At 39.7% G+C, this 13,015-nt stretch overlaps 1 protein-coding gene across 2 annotated transcripts in view; it reads right to left on the bottom strand.

Annotated features, from left to right (window-relative positions):
• Positions 1–1,806: 1,806 nt before the first annotated feature.
• The window catches only part of gpc5 (glypican 5), an 85,370-nt gene continuing 74,161 nt past the window's right edge, over positions 1,807–13,015 (bottom strand). For both annotated transcript variants that reach the window (XM_004917804.4, XM_002933375.5), the window contains one exon: positions 1,807–4,692. In XM_004917804.4, the coding sequence (XP_004917861.1) occupies positions 4,511–4,692 (182 nt within the window). In that variant the 3' untranslated portion in view covers positions 1,807–4,510. The remainder of the gene's footprint in view (positions 4,693–13,015) is intronic.

Genomic DNA, 13,015 nt, shown 5'->3' on the forward strand with positions numbered 1-13,015 from the left:
ATATTGCCAGCATGAAATATAACATAAAGCCCTATAGAGTAGTCATGGAGCTACATGTAAACTGAAATTCAGTATTGGCCATAACTAGTACAAAGAGGTTTGGGGGATAGAGGCGACCAAATACAATATTGTTGTGGGGCCCTGTAACTTCTATTAACACCACTACAGCCATAATAATATGAGCATTATATTATGTCAACAAACAAATAATACCATGGGAAAAAGTAGTTAGCCCTGGCACCCAAAATGATGCTGGCTTTAGCTCATCTAATGTAGTCACTAGTGAAGCTCAGCTAATGTAAGTCGCTAATTGTGGCAAGGTGTGCCCATGTTACTGCACAATCCCATTAATGAAGCCAATTATAAATATGAACACTCAGAAAAATACTGAGGCCCTTCCCTCTATAGGTTTGGGTACTGGCATGGAATGACATTTGGCATATGGTGTACAGCATGTACATTAACTACATAAACAGAACAAGAGCATTTCCATTACATCAAACCTACAAGATTAATAGGCCCCAGCACATATTCTGTTGGACAAATTATCTTTTTTTACCACTTTAAAATTCACACTTTTCTATTCACACCATTCTTTGAATTAAAAACCCTTTATGGACAAAAGTGGGAAGCAATTGGGAGATAATAGCCTCTGGGAAGGGACTGTGGCATAGCAGGTATAGTAGGGAGAGATGGTGCCTATAGTAGCAGTGGGGGGATAATAGCTTCTGGGAAGGGACTGGGGCTGTGGGATAGCAGGTATAGTAGGGAGAGATGGTGCCTATAGTAGCAGTGGGGGGATAATAGCCTCTGGGAAGGGACTGTGGCTGTGGGATAGCAGGTATAGTAGGGAGAGATGGTGCCTATAGTAGCAGTGGGGGGATAATAGCCTCTGGGAAGGGACTGTGGCTGTGGGATAGCAGGTATAGTAGGGAGAGATGGTGCCTATAGTAGCAGTGGGGGGATAATAGCCTCTGGGAAGGGACTGGGGCTGTGGGATAGCAGGTATAGTAGGGAGAGATGGTGCCTATAGTAGCAGTGGGGGGATAATAGCCTCTGGGAGGGACTGTGGCTGTGGGATAGCAGGTATAGTAGGGAGAGATGGTGCCTATAGTAGCAGTGGGATAATAGCCTCTGGGAAGGGAGTGTGGCTGTGGGATAGCAGGTATAGTAGGGAGAGATGATGCCTATAGTAGCAGTGGGATAATAGCCTCTGGGAAGGGACTGGGGCTGTGGGATAGCAGGTATAGTAGGGAGAGATGATGCCTATAGTAGCAGTGGGATAATAGCCTCTGGGAAGGGACTGTGGCTGTGGGATAGCAGGTATAGTAGGGAGAGATGATGCCTATAGTAGCAGTGGGGGGATAATAGCCTCTGGGAAGGGAGTGTGGCTGTGGGATAGCAGGTATAGTAGGGAGAGATGGTGCCTATAGTAGCAGTGGGATAATAGCCTCTGGGAAGGGACTGGGGCTGTGTAATAGCAGATATAGTAGGGAGAGATGGTGCCTATAGTAGCAGTGGGATAATAGCCTCTGGGAAGGAACTGTCGTTAAAAAGGTACAGAACAGAGGGGCAGGTTTATACCAGTGTTAAACAAATTGTGCTAGTTTATTTGCAGCAAAAGTAGAGCAACTGAAGACGCATAGGCTGGACAGTCCTACTTAGATGAATAATAGGATCCCACCCTAATTGTCATTATAAAAATGTGCCCTTTTCACCACTGAATGAAATTTGCTTTTGGTAAATGATACTGTTATGTAAAATGTAAATGTAAAATAGGGACCTACACAACACAATGGTCCAGCCTTGTTGATATGAACTGAGTTTTTATAACAAATGGCTTCTACTGCCCTTTTTGCAAACAGTTTTATTAAACATCCACCACAGCTTAGTTGCATGTCTACCGCTGTGACAGCTCCCCTTTACGCTCCAGAACTGTAAAACAACAACAACAAAAAAAATACATAGAGGTTGCGAGAAATGTTAACATAAATAAAATCCTGTGGTTAGAAAGTAGCACTCGTTGTAGCATGAGGTTAGTGCAATGCATATGCCCACCAGTTGCTATATTGGGTACAAGTCTTCCCAGCATCCTCCCACATTTACCATGGACAGCATGTACAGTAACATTTATATTGGACTAAGAGAGACATTTTGATGCCAATATGGCTCTTTCTCAAAGTCACAGCTGAGATCTTGATAAGCAGCCATATTGGCTCCAACATCACAGAGATATGAAAACAAAGGAATTGTATTGTACATGGAAATGCTGAGTTATTATACAGGTATGGGACCTTTTGTACAGAATGCTCAGGACCTGGGGTTTTCTTGATAAGGGATCTTTCTGTAATTTGGATCCCCACACATGAAGTCTACTAAAAAATCTTTTAAACATTAAATAACCCAATAAGAAATCATTTTTAAAAATGTTAAGTATTTGTGTAAAATGGAGTCTATGGGAGTTGGCCTTTTAGCAATTTGGAGCTTTCAGGATAACAGGTTTCCAGATAACAGATCCTATACCTGTATACTAACGTAGGACAGGAGATAGCTGGCACCTGACTATCATATATGTTGCCCATTCATGCCAATGACATATCCAGTATATTATAAGAAATAATGAGACCACTCCCTAAATGACTATGTTTATATTACTTACTGGAGTATATACAGAAGATAGAGGAATGCAGCCTGCCCTACTATGTGCAGATAATAATGATCTAGTTGCACTAATGTAGTGTTAGTACCTATTCCCAGAATGCATTGTAGAAAAAAATCAGTTTACTAGTATTGCGTTATTAGCGGTTTTATTGATGATGTTTTTCCTCTACACGTATGCCTTCCTGGGCTTTAACTGAACTCAAAAACCTAAAATAAAAACTGTTTTATCTATAAAAAATGCAGTAGCAATTTCCACATATATCAGTAATTGTGTTTGATTTAAATTGAATATATCTTGGATAAAACTCTTATTAGGGGTGAAGCCATTTATCCATGTGCAACAGAAACCCTGCTGTGAAACTAATAAAGGGTACAGCCATAAAAACAAGGCTAATGCCAAACAGGCCATTTTGTATTCTCCACTTTATAAAATTTAAAATTTATGTGACCAAAAACAACAAACAAAAATATATCAGAATTGACAGAGAACAATTCCCTGTTTTGTCACCAAGACTAATCCAGAGAAATGTTTCTGAAGCAAAAAGCTGTCAGATCTCCATGTGTGACATTATCGCACACCTATTATGGCAGATAACAGAGGACACAGCCATCAGAGAATTAGGATAACAAGGTTAGATACAAAATATCAGTTGCCTAAGTTTTGGGGAAACTTTATGCGCTTTTGCTTGGGAATGTTCCAAAAATTCATTTTCATGTTTCATCAACTTTTATTTTAGGTTCATTTTTTTGTCTATAGAGGAAAATCACCTGCACTCAGTTTATCCAAAAGTGGTGCTCTTGCTCCCTGGATGTCTGGCTAGGCATCACTATGTAGCATTATTGTTGTAACCACAGGAACAACACTCAGGTGTATTTAAGGCAATCAGCCAATATTATGAAGCCACGGACTGGTTGTAATGGAGTTGCGGACTATAATGACGAAGGAAAGGTTACTCCATCACAAGTCTGTAGCTCAATAAAATTGGCTTAACACCTTAACTGCATGTGACTGCCATCCCTTGAAGTTACAGTCACAAAAGGGGTAGGTAACCTTGACCCTCTTTTAGTTGTGAACCCCACGTTCCAGCTTTGTCAGCCAGTTGCCAGCCCTGTGGTTCCCTGCTTCTGAAGGCTACACATTTAGCTTTCAATGTAACCCTCAGTTTATGAAGGTTTTGTCTCACAGTTCCCAAATTGTCTTTGGTTAATGGAAAACCAGAGTCGTCTACTATCAGTTCCTTTCTTATTACTGAACCGATACTGCAGACCTTTCTTGCTTCCTCACAACCATACTAACCTTTCAGTGGCTTTCCAGAAATTGAGCTATCTAAACAAGACCAGGATAGAAAACAAAATAAATTGAAAAGTACACAAATATCTGGTGAAAGATAGAAAGTTGACAATCAACTTTGTGAATTTTTACTAGATGTTGAGAGGTATTAAATTACTTGAAGCCCATCTTGGTTTAGTGGCTTCTAAAGTGCAAAGACATGTATCTGTGGGCCTGCTGGTTCAGAAGACAAGGTGCTGGTTTGAATGTGTCTATTTCCACCACATCTGTCCAAGTTTCACTTGCGTATTACAAGCAGAGTTCAGGAAACCATTTATTCATAAAGTAAGTTTTGCTTCTAGGCTACTTGTGGACTACTCCATAGAAAGTCACCACAGTCCATACTGCTCCCAGCACGTTAATCTTCTTTGCAAGTTCTTCCTTCTCAGTTTAAGGCGACAGAGACACAAAGTCAAGTACCACCAGATTCATCTATATGTTTCAGCCCTTCGTTTCTTGAATAAGGCTTCAAAGGATTATGAACACATTCTTAAAGGTAGCTGCAGCATTACAGAGCCATTATATATACTGACATATGAATAATAAGGCAGCCAAAGGTAGAGCTGAAGAAAGTTTCAACCTGCTACCAGTGCCTGGTAGGTTCTTCTGATTATGGGATATCTTGGTGGCACCTGGATAAGAAAGGAGAACATTCACTGTGCCGTTGCCTTTCCTTGAGACGTCCGGTATCAGCTTTGTGCCTGAAAGAGAGGAAGCACAATTTTGGTTGATCACCATAAGGCAGATATGTATTTGTGTTTCACTGGCAGCTGGTAACTATTATGTGGTTTCATGGTTAAGTGCTTCAGGAACTTGCTAAGCAAAGCATATTATATGGCCTATCTATATCACATTTACCAACTTTTCTCCTTTTCAGCAGTGCACAAATCAGCACAAAGATTCTCACAAAATACCCCAAATGCTACAGACCATTATAAACTGCATAATTACAGGATATTGGCCTGGCATGAACACACTACACTTGCGTTGCAGCCAGCAGACAAAGTAGTGGCTTGTAAATTTGCCAAAATTCTATGGCTAAAAGTCTACGAGGCTTGACTATGATTGCTAGCCACAGCGCTAGGTACAATGTGCCAATTTAAATCACATACACGACTAACCTACTTGCACTCTTCTGCTCTGGTTGTGCCTGACAGAGGCCTTCCTTTGTGTGTTGTGCCCATAGGTGGCCAATTGCAATTAAAGGCTGTGTGACAGCTTGCACAGAAGTGCTGCACAAGCTCAAAAATGTAACAAAAGCACAAGGAAGGCATGGAATTAACACCTGTCTAATGGAGGTAATACTTCCCATTACCTTGAGTATTGTACCTACACACACAACTTCCATAGGTTGGGCAAGAGATGCAACACTTTCTATATCAGCATGCCCCAGTCCCTTAACATTCATATATAGACTCATACCTGTCCTGCCCCTTCTGAACACATAAGCAATGGGCAGGTTGGACAAGGGTATATAAGTGATGACATCATTTCTTTTTTCACATAAAAGAAAAGAAAGTGAAATTCTACGCAACTTTCCAGTACAGACAAATTAGAAACTTTCTCCTTTGTAATTGCTTTCTCAGTTTGAATACAGTAGAATACAGAAATAATGTATTGGAATTTAGCTCTCCTCCAGCCAAGACTCAAATTCCCACAGTGCCTTCCATGCTTCTGTTCCTAGGACTGTTAATTAAAGAAGGGGCAAAGCATTGTGGGAAATGAAGTCTTTCTTTCATTGGCATGGAATATTTCAAGTGGCAATAAAATAGAGAGAGCATGTAAGTAAAATCCAGAATATGATTCATTTTCAGTTACTTATTACTTCATTGTGACTGAATCTATATAACTTCCACCCCCTCTACCACATCTCCAGGGAATCTTTAGAGAACAAAACTGCTACCCCTAGACTGTCACGCTCACTTAGCTACTAAAATGCTGCTTTTTTAATAGCCTGCAGATAGAGGAGTCAGCCAAAGGAAAGACGGGGAATAATCAGGAACTAATTACGTGTAACTTATTTCTCCATTTCTGTTATAACATAAAACATAAAACATGGTCAAGTGTGAACAGTTTCTCATCATCTTAATTCAAATGTTTTTAACTTACCCTTGTACTGTTGCAGCTAAATGACAGAGATCAACCTGAAGCATCGTGAATATTCCTGCCCTCTGACTGTTGCCATTTCTCCCAATTCTGTATAGACTATGGCTACTCACAAGGCTACACACATTTGTATGTCCCAGCAGTGGTAGTTTTTCTGCTTTGTCTAAGAGCATTTAGTTGAAAAGAAAATATGGAAATATAAAACCCCCTGAAGAGCTATGAGCCAGACAATACCTGGCAGCAAAATAGTCCGATGCCATTGAGAAAAGGAGATCAACCTAATAAAATATCGATGAATTAAACATTATCATTAGCAAGAAGACATTTTTGAGGTTTGGGCATTTTGGCTGGCTGACATAAAGTCACCTCTGGTCATGCCCCTCCTTCAGTTCCTTATTGTGAATGGAAAGTGACAATGGAATGTATTCCTGCCATTTCAGTGTTTCTCTTTTAAAGTGGCCGCCTACTGGCTGGTCCTACACAGTATCCAACAGTAGCCCATGGCCACCTGCCTGGCACATTGACAGATAAAATATTCAAATGGGACAGATCATCTGCAGTCCGACAGGACCTCAGGATTGTTTGTCAAAACCCTTCCTCAACCTGCCATATATGTCCGGACTGTCGGGCAGAATGGTCGAGACCAACTTGCCCAACCAAATCTGGGTCAGTTTGGCCAGCTTAAAGGGAACCTGTAACCCTAAGAAATAACTCCAAAATATTTTCTATATTGTTGGTTGAGCAAAATAAACTTTACTTACTCTATATAAATAATATGAATCTTGTTTCCTTCGGTCTTGGAATTACTCAAAGCAAGCAGGCAGGCACCATTTTGTGGAAACTGTTATGAAGGCAAACTTTGTATCACCCCAAAATCTTGTTTATGTGCCAGAATGGGGGACCCGATGCCCAGGCCCATGCACTGGCTACACAGTTAGATGAGGAGGAGGGAGGGGAAAAGTGAGATGTTTAGGTAGTGCTGAATGGAAAGCTAAAGTTACTGTCTGCCCCCGCTCTATGCCTAAGGCCCAGAGGTGGGGCAAGCAATATATGATTGACAGCTGTGATTTTTAATTGCCTTTATAATGGGTTTGGATGTGTTAATATTAAAATGAATTTGGGTTTCATGTTTAATTTGAAAAGGACTTTAATTATACAGCTTTTTATGTCTGGGTGACAGGTCCACTTTAAGTCTAGTGAAGTGGACTCCTTACATGTGGCAGTACCTGCTATTACTTTTACAAAACATGGGTCAAATGAGGCTTTTATGAAGGGTTTTAACATGTCTTTGGACAAGTCTGATATAAAGCCTTATTAAAAGTGTCAAAACATTTCCATTTGACTCAATTATGTCTTTGTGGGAGTGATATAAACATGTATTTAACAGTACTTTTTTGGATAATTGTTACTTTAATTGCCATTTTGCTAGTCATGTTGGGTGAGACCTGGGTGTTGCCTATAAAATGCAACTTGTCCTTGAGTGATCCTTGGTGAGAAAGACCAAAAACTCATGCAACGTTGGATGCATCCAATATCTTGTACCCATGGGTAGAACACTGAACAGCTTTCCAAATCATGCGGATGGACAAACTGCACTAATCCAATCCATGGGCCTGAAGACCAGTGAAGTAGCTTTGAACAAATTTGAGTTGGCTAATGATCCCCTAGGCGCACTACATTGGGTTAGTTTCTTTTTAAATTTAGACCAAACCATTAGGGAGGCTGAACACATAATTCGGGGATCATAGGGCTGCAAGTTAAAGGGGTGGTTCACCTTTGAGTACACTTAAGTATGTTATAGAATGGCCTTTTCTAAGAAACAAACATTTTAATTGATCTGTATTATTTATTTTTATAGTTTTAATAATTATTTGCCTTTTCAATAAACTTCAAGCTATGTACATTTAAACTTAATACAAGAATTGTTAAAAAAAAAAAAAAATTATTTGCCTTTTCCTTCAAACTCTTTGCAGCTTTCAAATGGGGGTCACTGACACCAAAGCCAAAAAACGTTTTCTCTGCGAAGCTGCAGTTTTATTGTTATTATTTTTCTATTCAGGCCCTCTAATATCCATATACCAGTCTCTCATTCAAACCACTCCCTGGTTGCTAAGGTAATTTGGACCCCAGCAACCAGATAGCTGCTGAATAAATGGAAAATTACTAAAAAAAAAACTACAAATAATACAAAATGAAGACCAACTGCAAATTGTCTCAGAATATTACTCTCTGCATCATACTAAAAGTTAATCAAAGTTGAACATACCCTTTAATTAACTAAATAATAAGAAGTATTTACATATATAATAGGCAAGGTTAAATTCAATAAAAAATTCAAAATGTGAAAAGATGAAGAGCAGATGGTGAAATTTGCCACATATTGTCTATTTCATGAGGTTTAAATGACAGGGGCTTGCATTAAGCAGACATTAAAGAAATCAAAACCACTGCTTGGCACAATTTTTTTGCTGCAAATTTCTTTAAAATCATAAAACTGGTCCTTGGCAACTGTGAATATGGGAAAACAAGCGAGTCTAAAATGTTCTTTCCATCTTGGCCAGACCCATCCATCTACTTTATGATTGTGCTATCTCCGCAGAGGCTGATAGATTGTCCCTTACTGAGCCAGTAATTCCTTTTGTTGGGTTGAACCGATCCATTACAATGTTTGTGCAGACAGTTTCATAGAAACACCTCATCAATGCATTAATGTAGTTCACAATTTCTAGACATTTCTGAAAGATACCAGTGCAACACTACTGCATATAAAGGCTAAGCAACACGCTATTCATAGCAATAACACCGCCTAAGGCATAATGGTAGGTATGTTTTAGGTTGTTTGCTTCAGGAAGAAGGTAGTAATAGTGGGAACAGTGATCAGAAGATGAGTGTTTTTATAGACAAATCCTTTGACAATTACCTCATATCTCCCTTCTAAATCAAGCATAAAGAGTGAAGTTCAAAAGTTCAAGTTGAAGAATGTAGAACCGGCAAGAATTTAAATCGGTGGTGGGATGGCATACGTGTTGTTTGGGTTTCCCAAAGTCGTCCGAAGTTTCCTTGCGAGGCAACTTTGGCAGCTGAAGCGATGTGTATGCCATCCCACCGGCGATTTACATTCTTGGCGGTGGGATGGACTATTGGGGAGATTAGTCGCCTGCGGTAGTGAAGATTTATCTCAGGCGACTAATCTCCCCATGTGCCACTGCCCTTAGATGGTTCAATGACCATTTTCAAAGACACTCTCCCTTGTTGCAGGGAAATGCTTTCTGCTAATATTTAATATGCACTAGAAAAGAAAATAGACTTCATTTAGGCAATCCACAGAGCATCCTATTGTGATTGACACAGTTAACTGTTTCTTCCAGGTCTACAGCTGCATATCAGTGGATCCTGAGAACTGAGGCTTGCTAAAGTCTTCAATTGTATGGCTTTAGGCCAGTGATACCCAACCAGTGGCTCGGGAGCAACGTTACTCACCAACCCAAAGGAAATGCCAGTTAAGACTAGTACTAGAACTAGTATAGGCATGTTGAAACTAAACATGGATAACCTGGGTAAAACCAGTATCAACACATACCAGACTGGGACAATAATAATCAACAATACATGGCAAGCCCAAAACAGAAAGAAAAGAGAATAATCAGGTCATTCAGGGCCAGGACACTCTCCCTATTAAAGCAACAGCTAGAGCCAACCATGAGACAAAAGATGGCACACAAGTGAGGGCAAGTAGTGATGACTGGCTTTTTCCCCAAACATAGATTTGCGGCAAATTTCTGCTTTCGCCATCTGCAAATTTTTTCATTAAACTGGGCAAAAATTCTCTGCAACAAAAAAATTGCCAAGAAAAAGCTCCTATTGAATAAAAAAAAAAAAGTTGTAAGACAAAATTGTTGCACATAGAAGTGAGGAAAAAACACCCAAAAAGTTGTGTGCATAAGAAACAATTCTTGCATGTTAGAAAAAATTGTTTAAAAAAGAATTTGTCGCCTATTGACTTCAATGCATTATTGCCAGTGGAAGAGCATTTTCAGGAGTTTAGTCACCCACATTGGAGCATATTTATCGCCAGTGACTAATCTCCCTCTTATAGGACCAGACCAACAGGACAGGCCAAGATTAAAAACTGGATTCAAAGACAAGGGGCCGCAAATACTTGGAAAAATAAATACTAGCTAATAACAGGCCAAGGCCAAGCACAGCTTTAAAGGAGAAGGAAAGGCATTTTATTGCCAATAGATTAGCCAAAAAAGTGCAAGATATAATGCTATATTTATTCTATGGAAAGCTGAACAGCCCTAGAAGCTCCCTGTGTTTGTTTAAGATAGTAGCTGCCATTTTAGCTCAGTAACTTCCTTGCTGCTGCTGGTAGCACAGATTATAACAGAGAGAGGAGGGGGTGAGAGCAGAAGGGAGGGGTAAAGAGGCGCAAACTGTGCAGACTCATGCTGTGCCCTGAAGGATTTTTCTGAGAAAAGGAAGTCTGATACTGAGGATCATGTGTACAAAAAAGAAAAAAATAAATCTTTTGATAAAGGATTTGATAAAGGATAAAGGCAGCTTTTCTGTGAGTTCTTATGACTTTAATTACATAGACCTTCCTGATAAAGCATACTTAATTTTTAACTTTCCTTATCCTTTAGGGTGAAGACACGTGGGCCAATAAGTAGCAGCAACTTTTTAAAACAATGCGCGACTTGTATCTTAATCCATAGCTGCTAAAAGTCACGGCGACTTTCTTTGCCCTTAATGGGCCTGATGTGAATGCAGTCTCTTTTCCTGCCCATTGCAATTCAAATGGCATTAGAGATCTGCAGCCATTTAAATACTGGAGTCACAAGTTGAGGATTAAAACTTTATGTGGCCCACAGTATTTATTCATCAGAGAGAAAAACACAAGAAAGCACAAAAATATTAGGCCAGCTCCAAAGCAAGACAGCAGATGCAATAGTCACGTACTGGCGTGGGATACAGACTTACAATATTTCAGACTTTTCCATGCAAAAAAGTCCACCCACACTATCTAAAGGAAGGAGCTTTGCAGAAATAAGAGAACATATTGTGTGGAGTGCTGCCCACTTGCCACACACACACACAGCTCGGTTATCTTCTGCCCCGGAGTGAGATAATCTGTTCTAAGAATAAAAATGCGCTGCTCTTATGCCCACCATATCCCGCAATGCAGAATAACCAATATGTGGTACAATATGTCAGCTGCATGCAACTATGTCTAGCAGGTACAAATGCCAGCGGATCCGTCTGTGATAGAAAATGCAGTACAGGCTGGTACAAAAGATCAGTGCTTTACTGACAAATACATGGGAAAGGTTCTTAGACTGACTGTTAAGGATAAAAACTAGATTTTAGAAAAAATGTAATATTGGGGGGAAAATAAAATCTTGCCCTGGGTTTGTTAATGGCAGTAGTGAAAAGATGGTCAAAGTACAAGTAAGCACAGCCAGAAGGTGTTAATAAGAACAAGGGCTCAGAAAAGCTGGTAGCATAAATATCCAAGTACACTTAAAAGATAAAAGTAGAATGATTGAGTTAGTGAGTCGGTTTTATCTCCGAAGAGTTAAATCATTTCAGCAAAGACAGAGAACCTGGAGTTTTCCTTTGTGATCACAGGGAAACCGAACATCTCTTTGTCATGGAATGCATTTGTCAATGCCAGCGCCTAATTGCCTTTAGTTTTGCAAATATTCAGTACACATCGTCAGCTCGGCACACCGGTGTCTACAGTCAGCCAACCAGAACAGCAGCTCTATCACAGCTGACAGTTATTGACATGGGGCTTGATTGGACTATGCTCTCCTGTTAATATTCCGACAGAGGATAGGGCTCATCAATGGCCTGTGCCGTAAAACAAAGGAGCTTCGGTAAAGCATAAACATAAAGTCTTATAATCTGTAGAATCCAGCAACACAAAAAAAGACAAAATTGTATAAGAAACAGGAGCAGAAATTAGAATCAGTTGGGAATCTTTGAGGCTGGATTAGCTTGAGGGAAGGGAGACACTGGTCAGGCAAAGGCACAACGAAGGGCAAGCTGTTAGCCCTCGTAACGATTTTTAAACTATTGGTTTCAGATACTTCATTCTGTCAGCTGCCTTAGCTTTACATTGTAGGAGAGAGACTGCAGGATAATAATGAATAGCAGGGATGTCCAGGCTTAAGGAGAGACATTTAACAACTGTTGGACCCTGCAGCCTGGATATCAGCAATTAAAAGAAAACATTTAATCCTGTATTCCAAGGTTAAGCAACAGTTAGGTGAAAAAATAATGTTTCATGCATTCCTAGTGTAACCAATAATACAACTTCATCTAAGCATCATGGGCATTGTGCTTTAATTGCTCTTGCTGCTTATAAATACATGTAGTAGTGCTGGTTGTGGGTACAAAACTGAACATCTCTTACATGCATTTATATTAAGCAGCAGGCAGGATGAACACACTGCAATATATCGTATTGATTTATTATAACAAAATGTATGGTAATACTCATGTTTTATTTTATTGTCTTGTTTGATTTTTGTAAAACAAATAAAAATTTACCTTTAAAAAAAAGAAGCAGGCAGGAAAAAGCATGGTGTGACAGTGATATATACTATATGGCCAAAATTACAGTTGGTGGGCATTCCTTCTAATTATTGAATTGGCTATTTAGGCCAGAGCTATAATTGCTGACACAGGAGCCACTACATCACACAATGACATTCTTACTTCCATGGAGACAGTTTGGGAAGGCTCTATCCTGTTTCAGCACAATAATGTCCCTGTGCATAAAGTAAGGACATTATTGGGATAAACTGGATTGTCAACTGTAAGACAGGCCTCAACCCCCAACATTTGTGCCCAACCTCACTAATGCTCTTGTGGCTGAATGGAATCAAATCATACAACAATGTTCCTTCA

This window comes from Xenopus tropicalis, chromosome 5, assembly GCF_000004195.4.
Source record: "Xenopus tropicalis strain Nigerian chromosome 5, UCB_Xtro_10.0, whole genome shotgun sequence".
Taxonomy (NCBI): Eukaryota; Metazoa; Chordata; class Amphibia; order Anura; family Pipidae; genus Xenopus; species Xenopus tropicalis.